The sequence below is a fragment of the Zonotrichia leucophrys genome, chromosome 1A, assembly GCF_028769735.1.
Source record: "Zonotrichia leucophrys gambelii isolate GWCS_2022_RI chromosome 1A, RI_Zleu_2.0, whole genome shotgun sequence".
Taxonomy (NCBI): Eukaryota; Metazoa; Chordata; class Aves; order Passeriformes; family Passerellidae; genus Zonotrichia; species Zonotrichia leucophrys.
In genome coordinates, this window is record NC_088170.1 from 47968178 (window position 1) to 47993397 (window position 25220).

Sequence of the window (25220 nt, forward strand, 5' to 3'; positions counted from 1 at the left end):
TAAATATAATGATTTATTCCTCTGTGCATTTCTTGAGCCTGGGGAAATGAAATCAGTAAAATCAGACCTTTCATCTTCGCGTTACTTTTTTTTCTGAATTGCTCTTCTTAACAAAAAAATTACTTCTTGGTAAATTGTTGAGGACATTATGGTGGGATGTATTTCCTCTGGGTTTGCATTAGATGTTTGTCAATTGTCTTCATGACAGCTGAGGGAGAACAATCCCTATAATGTAATTTACCACAACAACAAAAAGTATTTTCCCTTTTTACAAACTTCTCAGGAATAAACAGAATTGTTAATCTAATCAAAAACTTATTCCCATTGAGATAATCAACAGTGGAAATACTTGGGGCAGGGAGTGCTAATTCTAATTAATTGTTGATTAATAATGCTTGTTCTGAACTTATTAAATTAATAATGCAATGGATAATTCCTGCACTAACTTTGTTACGCCTCTGATAGCAATATCTTGCTCTTTGCAACAGACCTCTGTATCATTATAAACCAAATTAAGTGTAAAATTGCAGCCTCAGAATAAGAAAATGTAGGGGGTTTAAGTCAAACAAGTTGAATGCCACTTTGGGACAATGTATAGTGATATAAAACTTAGCATTCCCTCAGACACAATGCACATGTATCTGTAACCTTCCTTGATTCCTGCTCATTTAATTTACCTGACCTTATCCACAGTCATCATCAGCTTCAGAATCCATGTGGGTAAAATCTTGGCTCTCTTGCAGTCTCATTTTCTATGACAACAGAAAATTGAGAACAATGCAATTACTACAGTCATATCTAGGACTACTTTTGCTAAAGTCAAATGGCAAGATAAATTCTCCAGTATCTTTTACATCTAATGGCGTTCCACTGTGTTCCAGTGCAGTGTTAAGAAATGACAGATCCCCAAGGAGATCTTGGGCTCTAAGGCCATGGGTGAGCCCTGACTGCTACAGGCAAATTGCACCACTGTCTCAACCAGTCTTTGATTCAACAGAACACTGCAGAAAAACAACAACAACAAAAAGGAAAAACCAACAACAAAAAACCAAACAACAAACAAACAAAGCACACAAACAAAAGAAACGTTTTAATAGATCAGTGTGATTTTATCAAGACACAACATGACAACTATTTCAAAAGTAGATAACAGAAATAGTGTTCCTACAGGAACATTTGGACACTGTCCTGACTTTCACAAGTATTCAAGACTTTTAATGAGGTCAGAAGCAAGTGTGCTCAAGTGCTTATGCTGTTTATCATTCACATGCCCAACATTCAAAAATAAAATTCTTTTATTTCAAAATCCAAACTTCTCTTCCTACTATTTCTTTCACAAGATCAAAAATAAAGGCCCCACACCACTGTTAAGCAGCATGAAGTACCACTGACTCTGTGAGGCATTTCTCTCTACACTAGCCCAGAAATTCTCAGCTCTTTACTCACATCTGCTTGAATGGTTTATCTTTATTGAGATTTTATCTACATAAGACATTCAGTTCTACAGAAAATAAAACAAAAAAGGAATTTGGACTCCTACAGTGAATCTCAACTTCATTAAACAAATCAGCACATTTACCATTTCCTGTTGAAAAATAAAATTGCCAAACAATGTCTCCTTTAAAACGAAAGTAAATAAATCCAGCTGGAAGACTACACTTCCTTTTTTTTTTTTTTTTTTTTTTTTTTTTTGAGAAAGGAATAACTAAAAATATAATCAAGAACCAGGCTCAGTGAAAGGGAAGGAAAGGAACTTTTATGTTTTTTAATGGAGCTTTTCAAAATCAGGCAGCTGCTCAAATCCTGTGAGCTACTGTTCTATTCCTGTAATAATTTGCTGGCTGGGACAAGCAGTGCTTCAATCTGTCCTGGTACAGAGCAGAGGCAAACAAACAGGTACACCAAAAGAGAGCAAGACTGGTTCAGCCTGGAGAAGTTTTGGACTTGCTGTAAGGCACACTGCTAACTGCATATCTATATATGGGATGCAGAACCCTTACACTTTGATTCTGGTCTGTTTCCTAATTCCCAGCCTGTTCTCTTCCTTTGTTAATTCCAAATCCTGCTTTATCTTCATATTATCAATAGCTACTGATGCAGCATTCCTGATGTCTGAGTAGGAGCTGCAATAAAGGCAGTACAGAAGTACAGCCCTCCTGGTACAAAGTCCTTTGTGCATAAATATGTGATTTACCACCTGGAGTTCAGCTTCCCTAGGGAGCACAGAGCAGTGCTGAACTGCAAGGGTAGTCCTCTCTCCTTCCCTTAGCTTTTTAATTTCAGCTGCCCCTTGTGCCTCCTTCTTTCCTTTAGATCTTTTAACAGTGAAAGGTGATTTGGCTGTTATAATAACAGGTACCTAATATTTAGACATCTGGGTCTGAACTCATATAGACAATAACCTTGTCCTAAGACTGGTGAGTCTTGGGAGTGCTTATGAATCTCATCTTTGGAGTGCTTATTTCTCCCTGTTGTTGGAAGCTGAGGGTCATGAGCTGAGACTCAGGTGTTTATCAGCTAAGTATCAAAAATACTCCCCAATGATCCAATTTTAAATACTCAATGCAATCTTTTTACAGATGATTCATTTGACCATTCCACTGATTCTGTAGCCTGTATTCTTCGGACATAGGGGATTTGATTGTAGGTTTCTCCAAATGTGTTAGTTATCTTTGTTGACTTAGTATGCAAGCTTTTTAAAAGGCACAGTGTTAGCTATTAAAATGTAGTCTACAGTAGCCAACTTCTTTTCTTTACCTGTCCTTTGACTCCTTTAATGTATTATTTGATAATACATAATACAGACTCACAAAAGGGCTCGCAAAAGAGAATCCAAAATTCTCTTAAGAAAGAATCCTGATTTCCTTCTGAAATGTAAAAGGAAGTAGTCAACCAAAGATTAGCGACTTCTTATAAAAATCTTTCATCACAGAAAATCTACAGAATGTAGTACATCCTCCAGGTTAAACAAGTAGGCCCCAAACACACCTCTCATAAGATTGTCCTTTGAGCAGATGCAATAGATAAAATGTCAATCACTTGCCTTGATAAAGAGGAATGAAAATGCAATTTATTCTTCTCTGCATTGCTGATCTCAATGTTCAGGACCAGTGCAGAAGGCCAGAGGTGTGCTGTGCTAACCACTGTCACCCCACTGCCAATCTTCAGGATGGCTTTAGGGCAGGAACTGCACTTCTCTCAAGCCACACTGGTTGCCCTGCAGGGAGACCTTGCAGTGAGGAGCTCTGTGCTCTCCCTCCAATGCAACTCAAGGACTTGGGGTCTGGCTCTGCAGTCAGTACAGAAAAAAATGACAGAAGCAGTTCAGCAAAACAGCAAGGTACTTGATAGCTCTACTATGTCTGATCAGATTAAGTAAAACTCAATAGCTGTTGTTTGGGGAGTTGAGTGGGTTGTTTTTATAATTAATTCATTTTTCTCCCACTACATCACTAAACCACATGCCGCTCATCAGACAGATGCCCTAGGCCATGGTGAGCTTCACATAGTGGGACTAGACAGCTGCTAAGACATGAGCTAGCTAGTAAGCAACAGGATATTCTGCTGTTCTGTATGTGATTGTAGTGCAAATTAGCCTTTCATCAATGTGTAGAGACAATGACACATGAAAATATATGAATTTTGTATATGAGATTTACTGGTTGGAAATTGGCTGTATTCAATTTAAAACAGCAAGCAGAGATATATGACTTCATAGAAGATGCATTTAAATTCCAAACTAACTCATGTATCACTGCTATATCCAAAATCACTTTCAATCTTGACAGACTTAAGCCCCATATCTTGAAATTTTTTCTGCATCTCCAGGACTATTTTCAGTCCTCCTTTAAAATCCCTCTGAAATTTCCGTATTCTTCCTGAGAAGACACACAAACAGTCCAAAATACTTTAGTCACAAAGTTACATTATTTCTGCATGATTATTCATTTCCCATTAAGTCCTAAGGTCACAGTAAAGTACCTGTGAGAGTACTATTAAGAAGATTCACATCAGTTTCTATCATGACTACAGGGTCCTCATCTGAATCATTCACTTCATCTTGTTCGTTTCAGCAAACTTCCAAGAAAAATCTGGTGTAAACATGGTACATCCAACAGACAGATACATTAACTTACAAGAAAACTGTTTACATTTATCTGAGAAGATCTACCTTTTTGAACTATCTTCCTGATAGACTTTAAATAAAGCAACACCCATGGCAATATATGGCAATATCCCACAGCTGGCAACCCCCAAGGCGTGTTAAAAATTAACAAAAGCATTTCACGGACCTCAGGCAGTTTCTCTTAAGATTCCTGGGTGGAAGTTACAAAGTATTGTTGCATGACACTGAATGCTGCACAATGCTGTTCCCTGCTACAGACCATTACCTTTTATTATTGAGATATAAAATCTATAATATATGCAAAATATTCAAAACCCAGATATCTCTTAGATACATATCTTCTATTCTATACTTTACTCTAAATCTAGCAATGGTCTTGTCAAACATTAGCTTTGGTTGTCATTTATCTTGTTCCTCACATAAATACACTACTATCCATTATATTTGTCCTCCATGGCTTCAGGTATTTTAAATCTTTCTTCAACTGTCCTGAATCACCCATATTTTCCAACCTATACATTAATTATTTTTACTTATTTTCATTTACATATTTTCATTATATACTGACTTTCTTCGTGCCATTAGAATATCCACATTTGGCTTGAACCACTTTTTGTCCAACTTCACTTTCCTTCACTTTCATGTGGCAGTCCTCTTACAGCATCTAGAGTAACAATTCTAGAAAAATTCTAGGACACATCTAGAAAAATTCTACAGGTATAGGCATATTTTGTTCTGCTGCACTTTGGCAGCATTTACGCAGAAATATTCATGCAAGAAAGACAGATGTGGATGAATTCCACAGCATAACAAGATCCTTGGGCTTGAAGCTGGCTACATTCACACCACTAACCATGACTGATGTAAGTGTATTTCAGCACCTGTGATTTTCCCCTCAACAATCAGCTTTTCCTTGTTCATCATAACTGAGATGAAGTACACTGTGCTGGACATTAAGAAATTGTATTTTTAAATGTTACCAAAGAGTAACCACCAGCCCAGAGGCAATCCTTGCAAGTCATCATCCCAAATCCCCGTGGAGCTGCAATGTCACATTGCTGAATGACATTCTTCACAATTTCTTAGTCTGGAGGTAAAAGATTTTCAATCTACTTATTTTTCTCCCACTGATGCCATCCATGTCCAATTTCTACAGTACAAATCACTTCACACATTTCTGTCGCTGATATTAGACTGAGCTTCCCACAGCCTCCCCCAGCACCTGTGGGGTGCCCAGGCCCCAGCACTCACTGAGCGCCTGCTGCCATGGGGCTGAAACCTGGACACTGCTCCTGCCTGGGGCTGGTCTCTTCTCCCAGGCAACCAGGGACAGGACTGGAGGACACAGCCCTCAGCTGTGCCAGGGGAGGTTTATTCTGGATGTTGGGAGGGATTTCTTCACTGAGAGGGCGATTAGAGATGGAACTGGGCTGCCCAGGGAGGTGGGTAGGGTGCCGTCCCTGGAGCAGTTTAAGAAGAAGCTGGATGTGGCACTGATGCCATGGTCTATTGAACAGGTGGTGTTCATCATCGGCTGGACTCGATGACCTCAGAAGTCTTCTCCAACCTAATCTTTGAGAGTTTGACTTCTGGCTGCCCACAAATCCTGAAAGGATTTGAACCACAACTGCATATGCGGTTCAAATCCTTTCAGGATCCCCCATTTCCCATTCCCAACGCCCCCCTCTGCCCCGGGATCCCCCATTTCCCATTTCCCACTTCCCATTCCCAACGTCCCCCTCTGCCCCGGGATCCCCCATTTCCCACTTCCCATTCCCAACGCGCCCCCGCCCCACTCCTTCCCAGGCTCCCCGCCCACCGCGCGCGCACGCGCACAGGGTGCCGCCCCCGCAGGGAGCGCGCGCGGGTCCCGCCCTTCCTGCCGGGAAGGAGGAGCGGGAGGGGGCGGCGCAGCCGGACGGGAAGATGGCGGACCTGGAGGAGCAGCTGTCCGATGAGGAGAAGGTAGGGATGGATGGATGGATGGATAGGTTGCGCCGAGCCGCGCCGCCCTCCTGTCCTCCGTCCCTCCGCGCCGGCGGCGCTCCCGTTGCAGCGTGGCCGGCAGGCGGGCCCGGCCGCAGCAGGGGCGGGCGGAGGGCCGGGGTTGAGGCCGGGGCAGGGCCGGCCCGGCCCGGCCGCATCTCCCGCCGCTCCTTGTACGGTGCGGGGCCGGGGGGCGGCGCCGGGGCCCCGCGGGGGCGGCTGCCGCTGCTCTGCCGGTCCCTGCGGCCGCCCCCGGCCGGCGTGCGGGGCGCGGGGCCGGCGGGGAGCGGCAGGAGAGACGCGGAAGGGCTCTCCCTTCCCCCACCTCCACTTCCCGTTCCCGAGGCGCCGGGCCCCTGCCGCCGGCCGCTCCGAGGCACCGGCCTGCCGTCCCCAGGCAGCCCCGGGAGGACATGGGATACGTGTGAGCTACGGGAGGAAGGAGCTGTGGGGATGAGGAAGGCTGTTTTGCTTCCTGCTAGGAGGCAGAAATTGGGGAAGTGGGAGGTCAAGGAGCAGAGGGACTGTGTTAGAGATGTATCACGTACTCTTTTTGAGTTGGAAACTCAAATTTAAGGCGGATTTTTCCAGAAAAGTCTCAGAAGGTGCCGGGTGTTTTGTGAGACCTCAGTTATCACTGCTCCTTGTCATTCTCTGGGGGATTCAGCTTCATAGCAGCTGCCTGTTTCCCGGCTAGGGTGTGGTGTTTCGTGTACATGGTGCACTGCCTTTATGTAATGCATGCTCTTGCTCACTTTCCCTTTAAAAACTCACATTTTCATGTCTGTGGAAGTTGTGAGATGACTGAAATGTGGAAGGCATCAAAAATGATGTTTCAAACTTATTTGAAGTTAGAAGGATGTCTAGAATATCCAAGTGGTTACAGTAATACGGGTTTTCTGTTTGACCCTGTTTTATAAGTAGAGATGCACTGGTATGCCTAGGAGTGCATAGCACCTAGATCTTGCTATCCTTTTCCCAAGAGGTTTGAAGACTCTGCCTTCCTCTACTTAATTCACATTCCAAGGCCACCTCTCTGTTGATACAAGTAGTAATGTGATCCAGAAGTGTAAGTGGTAATTGTGTTTTTTCTACCCCTTATAGAAAATACAAGTACACTAATCCAGTACACTGTTGCAGAAGGTATTCTGAAAATACTTTTACTGTAAGTTGTCTTGCCATCAGTGAATGGTTAAGATTGGAAGGGATCCTTGGAAATCATATTGTAGAGTCATCTAGAGCAGGCTGCCCAGTACTGTGTGCAGGTGGCTTTTGGAAATCTCTAGGGGTGCAGACTCCACAGCCTCCTTGGGCAACCTGTGGCAGTGCTCGGTCACCCTTGTAGTGAAAAAGTGTTTCCTTGTGCTCAGGTGGCACCTCCTATGTTTCATTTTGTGCCCATTGCTTCTTGACCTGTCAAATAATAAAAGACAGAATGACAGTTTTGTCTGTGTATGATCTTGGCAGCGCTGCCTGTGCTTTTGTGGCTGATGGAGTTAAGTTCTGAACTTTCTTCCACTCGCTGATTTTGTTTTTTCTTTTCTCCCGAAATAAATGCAGAGACTTATAGAGACCCTTCCTGCCTTGGTATAAGTGAATAGAATGACCACTCATCCATTGTAAATTTAAATTGATTTCTCTAGTAGTCCCATATAAAATTGATTGTCCTGTATGAGTGGAATTTTCCAAGCCTGAGAGTCTGTTTTATTGGCTAAGAAACCAAAGATGGGTAACCCTGCAAACTCATGGAAAATACACATGTGGCAATATACATGTGATACCTTAAGATTTTATTTCTGATGGATTAAGCTGTGCCATTTTTGTACAATAAAATTGTTATTTCAAGTATTCAGTTCTACTGAGCTTAAAAAAAAATGAGCTGAATGGCATTTGACAAACACACCCTTCTCACTCATGCAGTTGGGACTATAAATAAATGCAAGAGTAGATGCAAAGAGGCAAACATTGATTTTCATGAGAAATAAATCACATTGCTCCTTTATATCCTTTCCTTTCGTGATACAGAACTGGTAATATTGAAAGCTGATGCAGATGGTGGTGGTGGTGTAGTTTTGTAGATAATTTCAGTAGAGACATAAGTAGAACCCTGAAACTCCTCAAGGAGGAAAGAAGGTGAACCAAATAACAGAACGTTTTTTGTCTCAGACTTGTAATAATGGTGTATGAGCACAAATAAGTAGGAAATTGAGTGATGTAATGATAGGGCAGGTTCAGAAAGGTCTTTGATTCATATCTTACTTCATGTTAGTCAAAAGATTTTAAGTGTTGCAAAGGCAATAGGCAATTCCATGTACCTTACTGTTGCTGGATTTAAGATGAGTGTGTTTAGCTGTAGCACAATTCAAGTTTAAAACCAGCAGTGTTTGGCATAATTGAGAATACAGAAGGGGTATAATTGGAATAATGGCAAACCAGATTGTTACAGTTCAGGTAAATGATCTTTAAAACCAAGGAAAGAGAAGAACCAGAAAGAGCATTTCAATATTCAAGACAATTTTGAACTCAATCATGTTCCTCAGATTCCCATTTTTAAAGAGATTTTTGAAGACTTGTTTTTCTTTCAGTGATGCAATGTGTGTTGCATCATTGCAACAATACAAGGATTATTTGTAGCAAATAAGGTGTGTAAGGTTTGTGTGGATCCAAAGATCTGAAGTTGGACCATTGCCAGGGAAAGTTTCTGATTTTAGCATCCAGGAGCAGCGATTTTTCAGTGCTAAAGACAGCTTTTGTGATCCACAGTGTTGCATTATTCACATAGGTCACTGAAAGTTCAGGAGCTTTTAGGTATGTTGAATAACGTAAGTATGTTTGTTTATTGATTCGGTTCATTTATTTAAAAACGGGGTGTGAGAGGTGGAAACCTTGAAGCCCTGAACTCTGGAGTAGCAGTCACCACTTCTGCACCCTTCCTATAGATAATGCATCATCGCTGAACAAGGTCTGCAAAAACCTTGCAAAACCTATTCAGCTGTGCAGGATATTTGAAGTAGTTTTGTTAAAGTCTAGTAACCATTTTTTGCAGTTCAATTTTATTCCATTTTAGCTAGAAATTATTTCCTTACCTTTGTAGCTACAAAAAAACTAATAAACATACATAAAAATATTTTAATTAGCATATTAGTGGGAATATTAAAGGTAGAATTTATCTACATGAGTGTAGGCCATAATTAATGAAAGGTACTGATTTTACTGTAAAAGTTGCATTTGCTAATGTAAATACTCATTTACAAACAATGGCACAAATGAAAAACAGCGCAGAAACCAGTTAAATCCTAAAACTAGTGTTCTCTAGTCCATTTTTGGTGACTTGAAGGGACATGTTAGGTTTGGCTGGGGTTTTTTGTTTTCAATGTGAATCTGCAAAGCACAGGAGTTAAATAGCTGTGTATGACTTGAGATACAGCCTCAGAAAATCAGGATGCCTTCAGGGAGGAAAGGATAACACATGAAGTTTTTAAATACTAAATTAACTTGCATTCCTTAAAATGCTGAACATAATAAACATGGGAATCGTCAAACTTTTATTTTTTTAAAGGAACTACACCTCTTTCAGCAAGTTTATATCTCAGTAGTTTGACTTTTTTGGAAAGATGGGGTTTAACAGTGTCATTAGAAGAAAACTTCGCTTATAAAGAGGAAGCAGTCCCATTTTTGAAAGTGAGCCTGGATGGCTTCCAGGTATTTCCTGGTGCATTGGGTAACTATGTAACTTCTTAAATTTGTAGATTTTGACACCTAATTTACCTAATAAAGTAAAACTAAACTCTGCAGTGTAGTTTTGTCAGATTAAGGAAAACCATTTCTTATGTCAGTGCTTTGGAATGAGAAGTCTATGCCAGTGAAATGAATCTCTCACCTGCAATGTTGTCTTTAGAGCGTAATACATTTACAGCAGATTGCACTTACATGTACAAGCCCTCCAATGTGAAAGGCTCAGGTACTTTTCTCAATGCAAATATAAACTTTTTTCATAAAACTGCTTTGAAAGCATTAGCGGAATTTTTGACAGAAAAAATGGTACTTTTCTAGTTTACATGTGTTAAAGCAATTCCTTTGCTCTACATCATTCATTTTGAAAGGATTTAGACTTCTGACTTTCAGAATTGTATCAAATGAGACTGTAGATGAGTAGGAGTTGCATTTGAATAACCCTTTCTGGGTATAATTGCACTGTAATCTATAAAGTAAACTTTAGGTCTTGCAAGTGTCCTTGATAACATTTTGATGAAATTCTTTAGTAAGAATGAGGAAGTTAGGAGTGCTTTTCAGACTGCCATGTAATTTTGAATATTGGAGCCCTTCCAAGATTAAAGACTTTCATGTCCATCTCAGGATATGTATGAAAATATGTGTGAAGATAGAATGTTGTCTTGAGTTAGTTTGGTTTTGGTTTTTTTTAACTAAAAATGCATCAATACCATTGAGATTGAAGGACAGATATTTGAATCACTTTCTTGGGAAACTGTTAAACACTGTCTGAAGAAGTGATCATCTATTGTATGTGTAACTGCAAATAATAACTTGGTTTGCTTCTACAGTCATACTGGCTGGAAGAAGTTTCTGAAGGTAACTCAAATGCTGGTTAGTCAAAATGGGCAAGCTGAGATAAGGTTGCTCTGGGACTTGCCCTTTGAGTTTTGGGTATCTCCAGGAACAGAGACTGTACTAGCTCTCTGGGTGAGGTGTTGCAATGTTTGTCTAAGCCCACAGTCAGAAAATTATCCTAATTTCTAATTGTTGCAACTTGTGTGCAGTGCTGCTTGTCTTTTACTGTGTACCTCCATAGTAAGTTACTGTGCAAATCAAAATTGTTTGCCTTTTGACAAGTGAAAAGTAACTACTTGAAGCTTGATGATGAATACAAATAAAACCTATTATTATAAATAAAAGATCAGTGATTTCTAAAACTTCAGGTCATATAGTCCTTCCTTAGTACTAGCTTGAAGAAATGGGGTACCTTTTGGGGATGATGACTTGTACCACGTATGGGAGTATTGGAGTATTCATAATGCAGTGGCACCTCAGGACCATCAAAAACCCCTTTCTTGCTGTCTTTGTACCCTCAAAACTTCTTTGAGAAGCTTGCTGCCTAGGAAATCTCATAGCTCAAGTGGATAAGAGATACAAATTGAAGCAAAAATAGAGTAATAGGACAAGTTATTGGCAAATACAGAGATGAAACTGGAGACATTATTTTATGATATAACAGATATGATTTTATTGCCTACCAATACCATCTTCAACCTACAAGTTCTGCTGTGAAATTCTGTTTTTGGTTAGTTTCAATATTGGCAGTCAAAAAAGAACAGGAAAAGGGTAGCTTTAGCTTTTAGCTGCATTATTTAGCAAAGCCCTGCATTTTTTACCGGCAGCCCTGTGTACTATTCACTTTCAGGTTCTGGGAGTGGGATGTAAAAGAGTTGGAAGTGCTCATTGAGAAATGAAAGCAGGTTTTTGAGCATGCGGCAATTACTTTTTTAATCCTTGAGTAAAAAACTTCTGAAATGTAAAATATTTCAAATACTTTCTTAGCTTGACAGAGGGCATTAAAACCTTGAATAGGTAACTCAGAGAGAGAACTGTAAGATGCTGGAATTGGGAGGGGGAGACGTAACAGGGTGGTACCTGATTCCATCCATTTGCATAGAGCAAGCTCTGTTATGTTCTTTTTCTCTCACCCCTGCTATTGAATCTGGGCTTAATGCCCTTGGAGTATCTCATTATAACAAGTTATCTCGGTGTAGGAGATTTAACAACTTTAAAAACTTGGGCTTTGTAGTAGAAGAATACTTTGCAAATATGAACCAAGTGCTTTTTAGCTTCCATTGGATACCACTTTGTAAAGACTGCTGAGAAGGAGTCTGCAGCTGAGGATCCTGTGTGTTGATGTCCCTGTAACAGGGCTTCTTGGGTTTTTGTGGGAGATGACACTGTTGGTTTCTTTCTTTGTGAAGTCTTGGTTAGCCATTTCTTATACCATTTACTTCTCAAATAAAACTTAATGCTTTTGCTTTTCATTAAATGTAAAATTTTACTACTTTTTCAGTTTTCAGTGAATGACTTTTGCAAGGAAATTTTTTTATGCTGCTTAACTGTTTTCTATCTGTTCTATAAGCTTAGGTATGAAGTTGCTTGGCTACAATTGTATATATAATTATAAATAGTTGTATGTAAATATATACATTATACAATATATACATAAATAGCCATGTATAAATATATATATAATGAAAGGTTTCCAATTTTATATGCTCAGGAGTAATAAGAATAACTACAGAATAACAGGGGGAAAATTTATCTTTTTTTTTTTTTTAATGGTTAATCTTGTGTGTTACTCAAATAACATCCTTTGCTTTCATATTCCTTTTTGCTGTCTTTGTCTGATGCAGTGACTTTCAGAAATCCTGTTTGGAGTTTCGGTTTTCTTAAATCTTCTTAATATGATGTGGTGTGTAAAGTGATTTTAACATGGAGACTTTTATGATATTTAGATATTCTTCTGCTGAAAGGTCTTACAGTGAAGCATCCACCACCTTTCTGAGTGGCTATTTTTGTGAAAATAAATCTCATTATTGAAGTCAGGTCGTCAGGTAGAAAGAATGCAGCTAAATTACCGCGTTGTTTTGTAAGATGTACTTTATGCAGCTTTGTGAAGGGCTGGTACTGTTACATATTTTTAAATACTTGTTTATTAAAAATAATTGAGGAAAACACATGTTTTCCAGATGCGATGTAGCTTTAGGCATTACAATTAAGGAAATGTCTGTTCAGTCAAAGCCATAGGTATGGAATGTGCCCCTCCTTTCCTGTGCCACAGAACCACATTTTTACAGGGTTTTTCCTTAGCTCTTCTGGAAGCAGAAGTGAATTGGATACTGCAGAGAGTTTGCAGTTGAGCTCGGTAGGAAGCAGTGGCAGCGCTATGTTTGTATTCATTCCCTCTCTACCAGAGTCGCTGCCTTTGTTCCATGTTTGTGTGAGATGATGCGTGTGTTGGGATGCTGTTCTGCTGTTTGAAGTTATACCTGTGGGTATGGTGAGGTTTCCTGAGATGCTGTGAAGGCAGTTTGCTGCTGACATGGGGTAATTCCTTTCTCACAGTTTTGTTCTCAGAGCTTGTCCAGCTGTTTGAAGGCTTTTTTGCCTCACTAAACTGTCAGCAGCAGGAAGCAATGATAATTATTTAAAGCTCTTTTTTAGCTAAATTGTTTATCTTCTTGCCACCTTCTAAAGCTATTATTTAGGTTGATCAACTGCTTGTCTGAATACTCACAGAAGTAGATAAGCACTGATGACACGTAGGAGTTTTTGAAAAAGTAGTGGTGTAAGGTCCTGGGAAGTATGTAGCCTAAAGATTTAATGAGCAATTGGAGCCAGTGCTACCAAATATCGAGATATCCAAAGGGGAAGCTGGTTACGTGTTCTTGAAACACTGAAGGGTTTACAAAGTCAAGAACTATGTTGATGTTTGGGTAGAGCATCAAGCATTGTATCCTACAAGTATTTGAACCTTAGAACTGTGTTCCTTTGTGTGTAATGTATGTCAATGCAAAATTCATTTTGAGTGATAGATGTCAAAACAGTTTTGCTTTTTAAGGAGCAGCAAAGGTGCCGATTGAAAAGTGATGGTACAGCTCGAGCTGAACTTAACTAACAAGTTTTACTCAAACTCAGAACTAAGTAAAACTAGGTGTTATGGCCAGTATCACTCCAGTGAGTACAAACTGTATCCCTTATTTTGAGTGTGACTTAGAGATCTTGAGAGAATTCAAACTTGCCTCATTTACCTGATGTCTCTGTTAATATTTATGTGACTATGAGCTAATTGTGAGAAAACCCTGTAGCTACCTGTAAATAGAGTTAAGTGGGTCACGACAAACTCATTTGTTGCAGACAGGTTTTTAACAAGAACTACACAGAAGGCATGACTGAGAACAGAGCTCTAGTCTCTTCTGTTCCTGGAGCTCCCTTCTGGATGTGATATCTCATCATCTTTTTTTTTGCCAAACAGATTTCTGTGAGTGGGAGATTTATTGTGTGTTGTAAGATAGCAATGGTACCCTCAGGAATCCTGAATGTAAATGCATGATGTACAATGCTTTGAGCCTGCTGTAACAGTGATAAAAGTAACTTTGGGAAGCTCTTTTCATTCCCCTGTGATTAGCAGCAAAGTTGTCTTTGAGTGCAAATTATTGTGGGAATCTTTTGCACGCCCTCCATCTTCCTCCCCTTCGTCTCCCCCTCCCAAATTTTCATGCATTTTCTTAGGTTAAAAGGGCTTTTAGTATCTATTTCACTATTTCATTTTTATTGCTGTGGAGCAGTGAACTTTAACCTGTTGGGAGTGTGGAGGAAGGGGTGGGTCTCGCTGCTGCAAGGAGTTCACAGCTGAATTTCTGAATTTGAAAGAAGGGATGTACAGGAAGGAGTAAGGCTGAGTGTATGGTTTCACAGTCTCCTGCTTATCAGCATGTTTTTGCTGTGCAGCTTGGATGCTGATTGAAGGAGTGAGCTGTCAGGGTGCCTAGCAAACAAAACCGTGAAGTTAAAAGGGGCAAAGAAAAATGGAAGAGGGAGAGTTTTAATGTGCCTGCCGCTGCTAAAAGCTGCACCTTGGCAGAGTCGGAGGAGCGAGCTGCCGTGAGGGGACAGCGGCAGTGGGAGCACGTTCGTGCTCCCTGACCATATATAGGCACAAAGAGCGACAGGGCTGCTCCAACCACTGACGCTCCTCGCGGGGCAGGAACAGGAAGAGTGATCTCGGGGCATTGCAAACCGCTATGTAGAACTTCTGAAAGATTAAATAAACTTCAGAATGGCTTGGGCTGGAAAAGATAGAGGAGTAGGATTTCTCTTATGTATCAGATGGGTGTCATGCATTGAGAAAAATGAAATTGTGAAATAACTGCAGAAGTATGGGAAAAAATTAGATTTAGCATAACTGCCACCATTCTGTACATTACTACATTGCTCTTTGCTTGTGAAGTCTGAAAACTGCCGATATTGTTGTAACTAAGTGTAGGAATTTGTTGATAGATCAGTTGTTTTAATCCCTAGCAGAATAAAGAATTAGGCATAATACCTAATGATTGTATTAATCACATACAACAATCCTGTCCTTTTCTCTTTTGCTAGGCTTCTCTATAAATTTTTACCTTAATTGAAATAGTGTATAAAATCAATAAGCTTTGAGGTTTTTAGGTAGGTTTAATAAACTTTCAGCTGATGTGAGAGGTAGCATTTGACTTGTGAAATTTGAGGTAGGTTTGATAAACTTTTAACTGATGTGATAGGTAGCATTTGACTTCACTTGGATTCTGAAAGTAAATCTTGCTAGCTCTTACCTGCTGAGAGCAGACTTCAATTTACGTAAGACTGTGAGTGGTGTAAATGTGAAAACTGGATAAAGAGAGTGGCTGCAGTGGGGAATGCTTCCCTTCTGTTCCAGAAGTCATTTTTATACTTTTTTTCTAACGTACTCTCAGCTTCTGTATGATTTGTCCAAATTAATGCTCAAAACTGCACAAAGACACGATTCATAAAAACATGTGTAGATGGGGTTTTTTGCATTCAAGAAATTTAATGTAGAAAACACATGGTTCCTTACACAGGTTTGTGGTAAAAGCTGTTTTTTTGTAAACCACTGACGATCAGATGTTCTGGATTAGTCTGAAGTTTATAATTTTTTGCTACTCTGAAGACTTGAAGCGGGAAACTAACTCAAATCTCCATCAATAAAACGCTGTCTTAAACTTTAGGTAGTGTTTTGGGAGTAACTACAGTAATAAGTGGAAAAACTTCAGATATTTTATGTCTTCGAGTTTTCTAAAGAAAGACTCAACTGTAACAATTTTTTGTTACTTGCTGATACATGTATAAGTTTCTTGCACTGTGTGTAAAGGTGCAGTTCTCTTGAATGGAAAAAGGTTTTGTCATTTGAATTCATACAATATTATGATGTTTCTGTTTTGGCTTGCGTAAATCAATTTTTAGAAGTCTCAATGCATTGAAAAATCAGCATTTATTGCGATTGTAATGCTCCTGATTGGTTTTCTTAACTATTTTCAGCAGCTACAACTTCCTTTCTCAATTTAACTAAAGAGCAGTTTAGGTTTTTTGCCTGTCACTTTGTATTACAGGTTATGTGTATTTTTAATTTATCTTGTTTTAGTTGCCCATGAACATCATATTTTATATGGACTACCCCTTTGTTTTAATTGTGCTTCCCTAAGTGATAGCTGAGGCTTTTTGCTGCCAAAAGGGAGAGATCTTCATCTCATAGAGGTTCATGGAAGTGCATTCATTTATCCTTCAGTGTCAGTCTGAAAAACAGAAGCCTCCTTTAGAGCATGTATTTCTGGAAAAATTCAGTGGCAATAAATCTGGAACTGCTTTTCAGTTCTGATGTGTTAAGTGAGACTACTGGATTTAATTCTTTTATATGAGCTTCCTGTATGTATTAATTGGGGAAATAATGGCTTTATCAGATACTCATCACAGAGAAATTAATTCAGTTTAACTGCTGAAGGAAAGTGGATTACTTTTGAATTGGCTTCACAAAGGCAGGTGAACAAAATACAAAGTGTCTTAGCTGACACACTCTCAACTTCTGAAAACATGTTAAAATTTTTTGCTTTTGTAAACATGAATATACTTTATACTTGATGAGGTATTAATTGCAAATTTGCATGATTGTTTATCTTTCTATAAAATATTTAATCTATGATGAATTTTCACACAAAAACTATCAGTGAGCAATTGAATTTACTTGTGAAATGTTTGTAAAAAGTAATGTCTAGGTTGATCTGTAGTGATGACATCTGTTACATCTGGATGCTTTTGAATGAATATAGTGTAGCTAATCTGACTGATAAGAATAGTTCTTACTGATAGTGAAAAAAATAAGCAAAACCAGATTTATATTACCAAAACAGCTGAAAATGAGGTGGTGGTCTAGTTTTAGTATAGACCTAATGTCTCACCGTACAGGTGTTACCAGTTTAAAGCATGTGGTTATTCAGGGTGCAGTTTGGGCACCCACATTTTGCTTAATTTTGCTTCTATAGCTGCTGCCTGCCCAAAACTGACGGACCTGTTATTTCACAACTCCAAATGTCTTGCTTTTCTGCTTGCCCAGAGCTAACCTGGCCTTGGCAGGGGTGAGCAGTCCTGTTCACCTGAGGTCAAGGAATCAAGAAAGCCCAGTGATAGTCATGCTGAAATCACACAACTAAAAGCACAATACTTGCTTTTCAGGGCTGATCCGTGACCCTGTTAATTGCTGTCATGGTTTAACCCCAGGCAAGCCACCAAGCCCCACACAGCCACTCAGTCACTGCCCCACCAGTGGGATCAGGGAGAGAATTGGAAGGGTACAAGTGGGAAAACTCATGGGTTGAGATAAAGACAGCTTAAGAAGGAAAGCAAAAGGTGTGCATGCAAGCAGAGCTAAACAGGGAATTAATTCACTGTTTGCCATGGCCAGGCAGCTGTTCAGCCATCTCTAGGAGAACAGAGCCTCATCACATGTAATGGTGACCTGGGGAGTCAAATGCCATCACTCCAAAGTCTCCACCCTTCCTCCTTCTTCCCCCACTTTATAATACTGATGATTTGATATGGTGTGGAAAATCCCTTGGTCATTTGGGGTCACCTGTCCTGGTGCCCCAGCTTCCCATGCCCCCCAACTTCCTTGCCAGTGTGTCAGCATGAAAAGCAGAAAAGGCCTTGGCTGTGTAAGCCCTGATCAGCAGCAGCACAAACAGCTATAATCAACACTGTGTTCAGCACAAATTCAGAACACAGGCTTCTACCAGCAACTGTTATGAGAATTAGTTCTGCCCCAGCCAAAACCAGCACAGTTGGTCATTTGATAAAATGTGCTGGTGATAGAACCTTGGAGCCTGTCTTGTCCTTCTTGCCTTTGTCCTTCATAAGCACTTTAATAATACTGTAGGTTAGCTTTGTTTCACATTTTCTTATTACTTTGGCTTGAGCATTGAGCTGGGTACAGTACCTTGACTTCAGCAAGAGGTAGAGGAGTGTGGGGATTGGTGATTCAGATAATGTTGGTAACGTGGATAAGGTTGCATTCTTTTAATTCAAAGGAGACAATCCACGTTGCTTGAATAAGTAGCCATAGAAGAAGGTCCTCTTGCCTCTCTGTGTCTCACTCACTTGGAAAAGAGTGAACTTTATGGCATTTATCTCAGGATAATGCAGATTCATGTTTACATGGAAAGAGGAGTTCTGATGGTAGATATTTTAGGTAGCAGACAAAGGCTGTCTGCAATCCAAAATGCGGCATTTAGGTTAGAAAGTTTGGAACTGACAGCTTTTCCATTTCCATGATCCAGCTCTGAATGGTCATGTTCTGTTAGTGATCTGAAAGCTGCTGGGCTGGTCACATGGGATCTCATGAGGGTTCAGCACTGCTCATGAGACAGCTGAGTGCTCTCCCAGGACACTTTAACTTGAACCACCTCTCCTGGAGACCTCTGTCTGAAATTTGGGCCCTGTTGAGAAGCAGAGGCCCAAACCTGGCTGTATTGCTGCCCTCAGCTGTAAAAGTTGTTTTCTTGTCAGTTCAAGAGCTCTAGCATGCTCAAACAGTTCTTCAGTAGTTTCAAATACAAAGAAATGTGTAAATCTAATGCATTTTTTGTTATTTTTAGATATTTGTAATGAAATGTATGCTTCTCAAACTCCTTAATTCCAAACAGTGCTCCCAGGCACTGAATTTTCCAGCTCTTTATTCCATAGATACTCGATATAAGGTGTTGGAAAGGGAAACCCTGTTTCAAGTAGTATCCTGTATTTGAATAGCAACAGCATATTGAGGATGCAAGAGAGCTTTAAGTGTCTGCTAAACTTGGATAACTGTAAAGGATAGGAACTTTTGCCAAGTTAAGTTAGGGAACCAATATTTAGTTTGTTAGTTTTTATAATAGGTGCCTTTAACAGTGCTAGAGGGAAAAAGAATGAATCAAAGTGTGTCCACTAAGTAACATTTTGCAAGTAAGAATGTCACTTAGGGGAGAGGTTTAAAAGTTGTTTCACATTTAGAAAGTGTTTTTGTGGGTGTTTTGCAAGCAAATGTGTGTGCAGCTGTGTAGTGAACCAGCTCAGGGACCTGGTCTGGAAAGAAAAAGCAATAACTTCCCTGATTTTGCTCATTGTGCTGTTGTACAAGGGCTTGTGCAAGCAGAAGGAGAGAGAAAGCCAGGGCAGGTGTGCATACTTTCAGTGAAAACACTGGCTTATGCTGTGTTTATTCTGCAAGAAGCTGTGGGTGAAGGCCATTAATTACTAATTAAGATCTCAAGGGTTTTTTTTAAGCTTTATGTGCTGGTACTGTGGTACTAACAGGTCTTAGGTAGGTGCAGGTGAAATTACAAACTTTGGTGTCTGTGCAGTGTTTTTGAGATTAATCTGTCAGTGTGGACCTTTTGGAAAGTACAGAAACATATGATATGTAGTAAAATTGGAAGAGAAGCTTTGAAGATCAAATGCATCTTCATAATGGATTTTGGCTCTCTTGGAATCTGAATTGATTCCCAGGCACCCATGGACTGAAAGCTGACATAGATAGTGAATATATTGTTAATCATCTTTGTTGTACTCATCTTTTCCTGTTTGCCAGTAAAAGAAGACATGAATGACTCAATTTCCCTATCTCCTTCCATCACATACAATCTCTATTCTGTTTGAAAAGGTGGAGCTTTATAGTCTGTGTTCTTAATAAAGACCAAGTAGTTGAACTAACGTGAGCAAATATGTGAAACAATGGGAGTTGTACAATTTCATGTCTGGCTGTTAAAACGCCATAATGCATAACTGCTTTGAATAGGAATGAATGCAGCATATTCAACCACCTGATTGTTTTTGTATTTCAGGTGCGTATAGCAGCAAAATTCATAATTCATGCTCCTCCTGGGGAATTCAATGAGGTGTTCAATGGTGAGTATCTGGCTGCTCTGCCCTTTTCTTTAAGTTATCTATATCCAAAATTGCATTGCTAATTATTCTCCTGAATTTCATGTAGTTTATATTGTAGCAGTTCCTTGCTGTAAGGGCTGGTTTTGTAGCTGGGCATGATGAGCTTTGCAGTCACAAGACAGCTTGAAGTTTAAATGCAAAACATGGGAAATACTACTTTTCTTTGTGGTGTGAGAACAAGCTTTGTTTTGAATGAGTCATGAATTAACAGTTGCAAGGGTTCCTGTTTAGAAAACAGATACTCCTATTTTTCATCTTTGATAGACAATTATATTTTTCAACAAAAATTAAACTAGCAGAAATTAAAATGGTAATTTTTTTTAAAAGGAGGAATATCATTACAAATATTTAACCTTGAATACACAAAAGACTACTGCCTAGTGCCAGTTGTGGAAAGAATATTAAATTTCTCCAAATATTTCTAACCTTTAAATTCTGGGCACACTCCATTTTACTGAGTGTATTGGTAAACTAAAAGGAAACTTCAAATAAGTTTCTTTCAACTATTGTTGTCTAAACTTTACCTAAGATGTTATTTGTTAAAAAAAATTGTTGTTTGTCTGTCATCAAGATATTTGGGCATAATATAGTATAAAAAGGCAGGCTTTATAGTTGTGGCTTACAAATGTTTCTATGAAGCTATTTAAGTAAAAAAATTAGTTTGGTATACTAAACCTGTAGTCAGTGTCAGACTGGAGAGAGCTTAAGTTTATTAAAGAATGCAATGCTTTTACAGTTTACCTTGTTCTTAAGGTAAACTGTGGCCAGCTGATTATTATTTAAGATTAGTTAGTACTTAATTTTTGAAGTGAACAGCTGACTAACTCAGCTTTCTGAAGATTATTAAAATTTCCTAGAGTAGTACTGCTTGTAGACTTCATTGTTATGCTGATTCATAGCTGCAACTACCTGCTCAATAACAGAGTGCAGTGTGTTTGAAAACACAAAGTGAACACAAATGCCTGACCAGTGTTCAATGAGATTTAGGCTGCCTTCTTAAATAGACAGAGAAAGCTTGTCATTCCAATTCTGAAAATTGTGCATTTGATTGGTTGCTTTTGAGTAGGGTTTTTTGAGTATGTGAGGTGTTTTTTTCCCTTTGGGGTGTTTTGGTTTGGGTGGGGCAGTTTGGTTTATTTCAGGAGGGTTTGCTTGTTTTTTAAAGAAAAAAATACCTTATATATAGTCCAGATTTTTTTTTTACTTTTCACTTGAATGATACCTTGGAAATATTTAAAAGAGGTTTAATATGTTCTGGCAAGATTAATGATTGGTTAGTTAATGAGCAATTAATTAAATTGCTATTCAAACAGTGTCTGGTAAAGTCAAGTACACAGATAAGAGAATTGCTGCACAATAAGTACTAAATAATTTTGAGGAGAGTATTGATTTATTCTATATTCATATGTTTCTTGTATCATGGTAGAAAAAATGCCATGGTGGTGTATAATCTTCTGCCTAGTGAGTGTCATTTAGGAATGAGACTGAAAATGGTAGGGCTTAAAAACCAGTAAGTTCAATGCATACCATATCAGTGTCATCAGAATACAGTAACAATAATATAGGTTGAGGGAGTTGGTAATTTACTTTTTATAGGAAACTTTGTGAATTCTGTGCTGTTCTCATTCAGAGCTTCTCAAAAAACTAGATTGACAGATTCTTAGAGCCTGTAGAATACAGCTTAAATATTTGCCAGATTGTCTTGGAAGAGATCCATTTCTATACTATTATTTTAATTTTATTCAGTGAAATTTATAAAATATGAAGCAATAAATTTACTACCTAGTAATCTCTGTGGGTATGGAGTAGTTTTTGGGGCTTTTTTTGTTGTTTTGTACAGTCTGTTGACACTTGTTATGTGACTGAAAGAAGTTTCTGAGTTAACTGTACTTACATGTTGTAAATACTCCTTTCAGATGTTCGGTTGCTGCTTAATAATGACAATCTTCTCAGGGAAGGAGCAGCCCAGTAAGTACCAGATGTCACATACTCAGTTGCATAAAAACAAGATGTTTTTTCAGTAGGACTTGCATAATCAGTAAGTGGTTAATTTAAAGATGTGTGCTTGGCAAGTAAAACCCTATTGTGTGTGTTGGGCATCTTTGATCAAGATTAAATTCTTGGCAGAGGAGAGATCTGTACTGTATCCTAATGATTAGAGAAACTTCATTTTCTGTTTCATGGTAGCTGTTACTTGGAACATGTGTAAGATACTGCATCCTTAGACCCTACTTTTGTATCAGAACATTATGCCTGCTGTACTTTCATGCCAAAATTAGTTTCTTCTGTAAGAGTGGGGATATGTGGCTTAGTAGGTTGGATGTCTGTGGAATTTAAATTTTATCTGCTCCTCCAGTTTCTGTGGGTTACTGTAAAGCTTAGGTGTTTGTCTACATCAGGTTACTTCTGAATGTAAATTATTGTAGCAGTTGGAATTTAATGGCAATTGGAATCTGTAATACGAGCACTAAAGTGATTCCAAGAATTTTGGCCCGCTAGGTAAAGCATTAATAGAATTTTTTAATGCATCATTGCCCAGATTATTAGCTATTCTTTATATCCCTTAACTGCTGCCAAGGAAAAAGATTGTGCTTGATGCAGGCTCTTGTTGGTTTTTTTCTCTTGTAGTGCATTTGCACAGTACAACTTGGACCAGTTTACTCCTGTAAAAATTGACGGTTACGACGAGCAGGTATGAATACAGTGAAATACTTGCAATCTTCCTTAAACTGTTAAAGATCTTCTGGTATTGCAACAGTTCTTGGCAAGAAAATTAAAAGAAATGCATCTGCCCTACCAAAACATGGAGATTGTGTCCCTTCAGTAGTACCAGTCTCAGTCCCATAGGTTAATCATTCAGGGGTATGTAAAGAGCTTGAAATGTTAGTGTGCAGTGTTGGCTGAATTCAGTGTTTGTAGCTGTAAAAACTATTTGCTCCATCCTTAGTAGCAGAAGACACGAATTTCTGTCTTGCATGGTTTGTTGCAGTAAGAGCATAAGATTCAAGATATATTTTTCTGAGGCAGTGTATCATATTTGCCTTCTCCTCTCTTCCTGTATGCATGTTTTGTATAAAATGTAAGTTTTAATGATTAAGCTCCTGTTAAGTGGAGGATATAATTAGATTTGGCATGGCATTTATTTTTTTCACTGAATAGCAAATGTTACTAACTAATTTTATTATTTAATATATCTTATATAATATAAATATATATATAAATGAAATTTAAATTTTATAATACAGGTTTTAATAACAGAACATGGTGATTTGGGAAATGGAAAATTTCTGGATCCAAAGAACAAGATTTCTTTTAAATTTGATCACTTAAGAAAGGAGGCTACTGATCCTAGACCCCATGAAGTTGAAAATGCCATAGAGTCCTGGAGAAATTCAGTTGAAACAGCCATGAAAGCATATGTGAAGGAACATTATCCAAATGGTGTCTGCACAGTAAGTGCTAAATTACATAACCTCTGTACCAATATAGATTGTTATAAATTTTAAAAAGGAGCTATTTGTAAACCAGAAAGACAGGCACTTTTGATTGTAAAGAATTTATTCCTGTTGGGGGTTCATGAGAAATGCAGGAAAGCTCAGAAATGTACGTGTTAGCTGTAGGATGATTCGTGAGTGGTTCCTGCAGGTCATAGTGAAGATTTGCCTCTGTATTTGAACATCTTTATTTCAATTTCTTGATGCATTTAGTCATTTTGTGGACTACTGCAGGTTGATCCTGCTGATCTTTGTGGTCTGGCTGGTTGCTTAGAAGGGGGGGAAAATTCCATAAAATAGAAATGTCTACCTTGCCTTGATTTGCTGACAAAACTGTCTCTTAGTAAAGCAAACTAGTTTTGTTCCATCATATCTCCTTTATATCCAAGTGCTGTATTCTTATTACCAGAATTGGTGGTTCTGATAGCTTCTTAAAATAAAACCTCTTAGTCTGGACTAAAATAGTATTTGCTTGCTGTTACAAGCCCTGTGACTATTTAAATCTCAGCAAACTGATCTATTGATAGCTGTTCTGCGCTTTATGTTGATGTGACAGAAAAATTAACTAGGGGGGGGAAAAGTAAATCAGCTGCTGAATTAACAAGTTGAATTGGATTCCCAGGCAGTCAGATGAGTTCCATTTCCTATAAAGGAAACCAGATTGGATGTTCACTGAGATAATTTTTAAATTATCTCAGATAATTTAAAGGGGGGATAAAGCAGAAAAGAGGACCAAACCCACCCTTTTTGCTATTCTGTACAGGTTTAAATTGTCATATAGTTGGTAGAATAACTGGTGTTTGAAACCCAGCTGGTAACAAATGTATATGGTCTCAGTAGTCACTGTTATGAGCTTAGAATTCCTGTAGTGGTAGAAAAAGGAGCTCACAATATATAAAATTTAGTTAAGATTATTGGCCATCAGGTTTTTAAATCTTAGGTATTTTCTGCATTGTAATAAATACTTTATTGTTTCATGTACAGATTATGTATAACCATAATGGTTAGAAATGAAATTTTAGTTTATGTAACAATAGTAGAAACAGATATCTAAGCAGTTTGACCAAGGTCTGCTCAAACTTTGACTGTTCTTCTTTTTGCTTCTTTTTTTCTTTTTTCCTGATTAAGGTGTATGGTAAAACAATTGACGGACAGCAAACCATTATTGCATGCATAGAGAGCCATCAGTTTCAAGCAAAAAATTTTTGGTAAGTTTCTGTATGGATCCACAGACAGTAAGATACAGCAAACTGAATAAGTGACATTACACTGATAACACTTAGTTCAGAGAAGAAGGTGGATGCACATCTTGGTTGGGACTCTTCTTCTCCACTCCACTCCCAAGTTTTTCCTGCTAAAACTGTAGAAATCTCTTCCTTTGTGGTAAGTAAAAGGGCAGACTGTGTACCCTCATCTCCTTTGTAGAAGTTTGCAAAATTCCATATTACACGTGTGACATACATGATTAATTTTCCTGTTTATCACATTGACACATTAACAATACTCATGGCTGTCTTCCCTAATACAGTTGCTTTGGCTTGTTTTGCTTCCTTTTTGATTGACAGAATAAGAACAGCTCCTTCTAGTTTGAA

The 25220-nt window shown here is 38.7% G+C and overlaps 1 protein-coding gene across 1 annotated transcript in view; it reads left to right on the plus strand.

Annotated features, from left to right (window-relative positions):
- Positions 1–5973: 5973 nt before the first annotated feature.
- CAPZA2 (capping actin protein of muscle Z-line subunit alpha 2) overlaps positions 5974–25220 on the plus strand; it is a 29765-nt gene continuing 10518 nt past the window's right edge. Inside the window, exons 1-6 of the mRNA XM_064702687.1 lie at positions 5974–6091; positions 20032–20095; positions 22051–22102; positions 22763–22826; positions 23380–23586; positions 24757–24836. Of these exons, the coding sequence (XP_064558757.1) occupies positions 6053–6091; positions 20032–20095; positions 22051–22102; positions 22763–22826; positions 23380–23586; positions 24757–24836 (506 nt within the window). The 5' untranslated portion in view covers positions 5974–6052. The remainder of the gene's footprint in view (positions 6092–20031; positions 20096–22050; positions 22103–22762; positions 22827–23379; positions 23587–24756; positions 24837–25220) is intronic.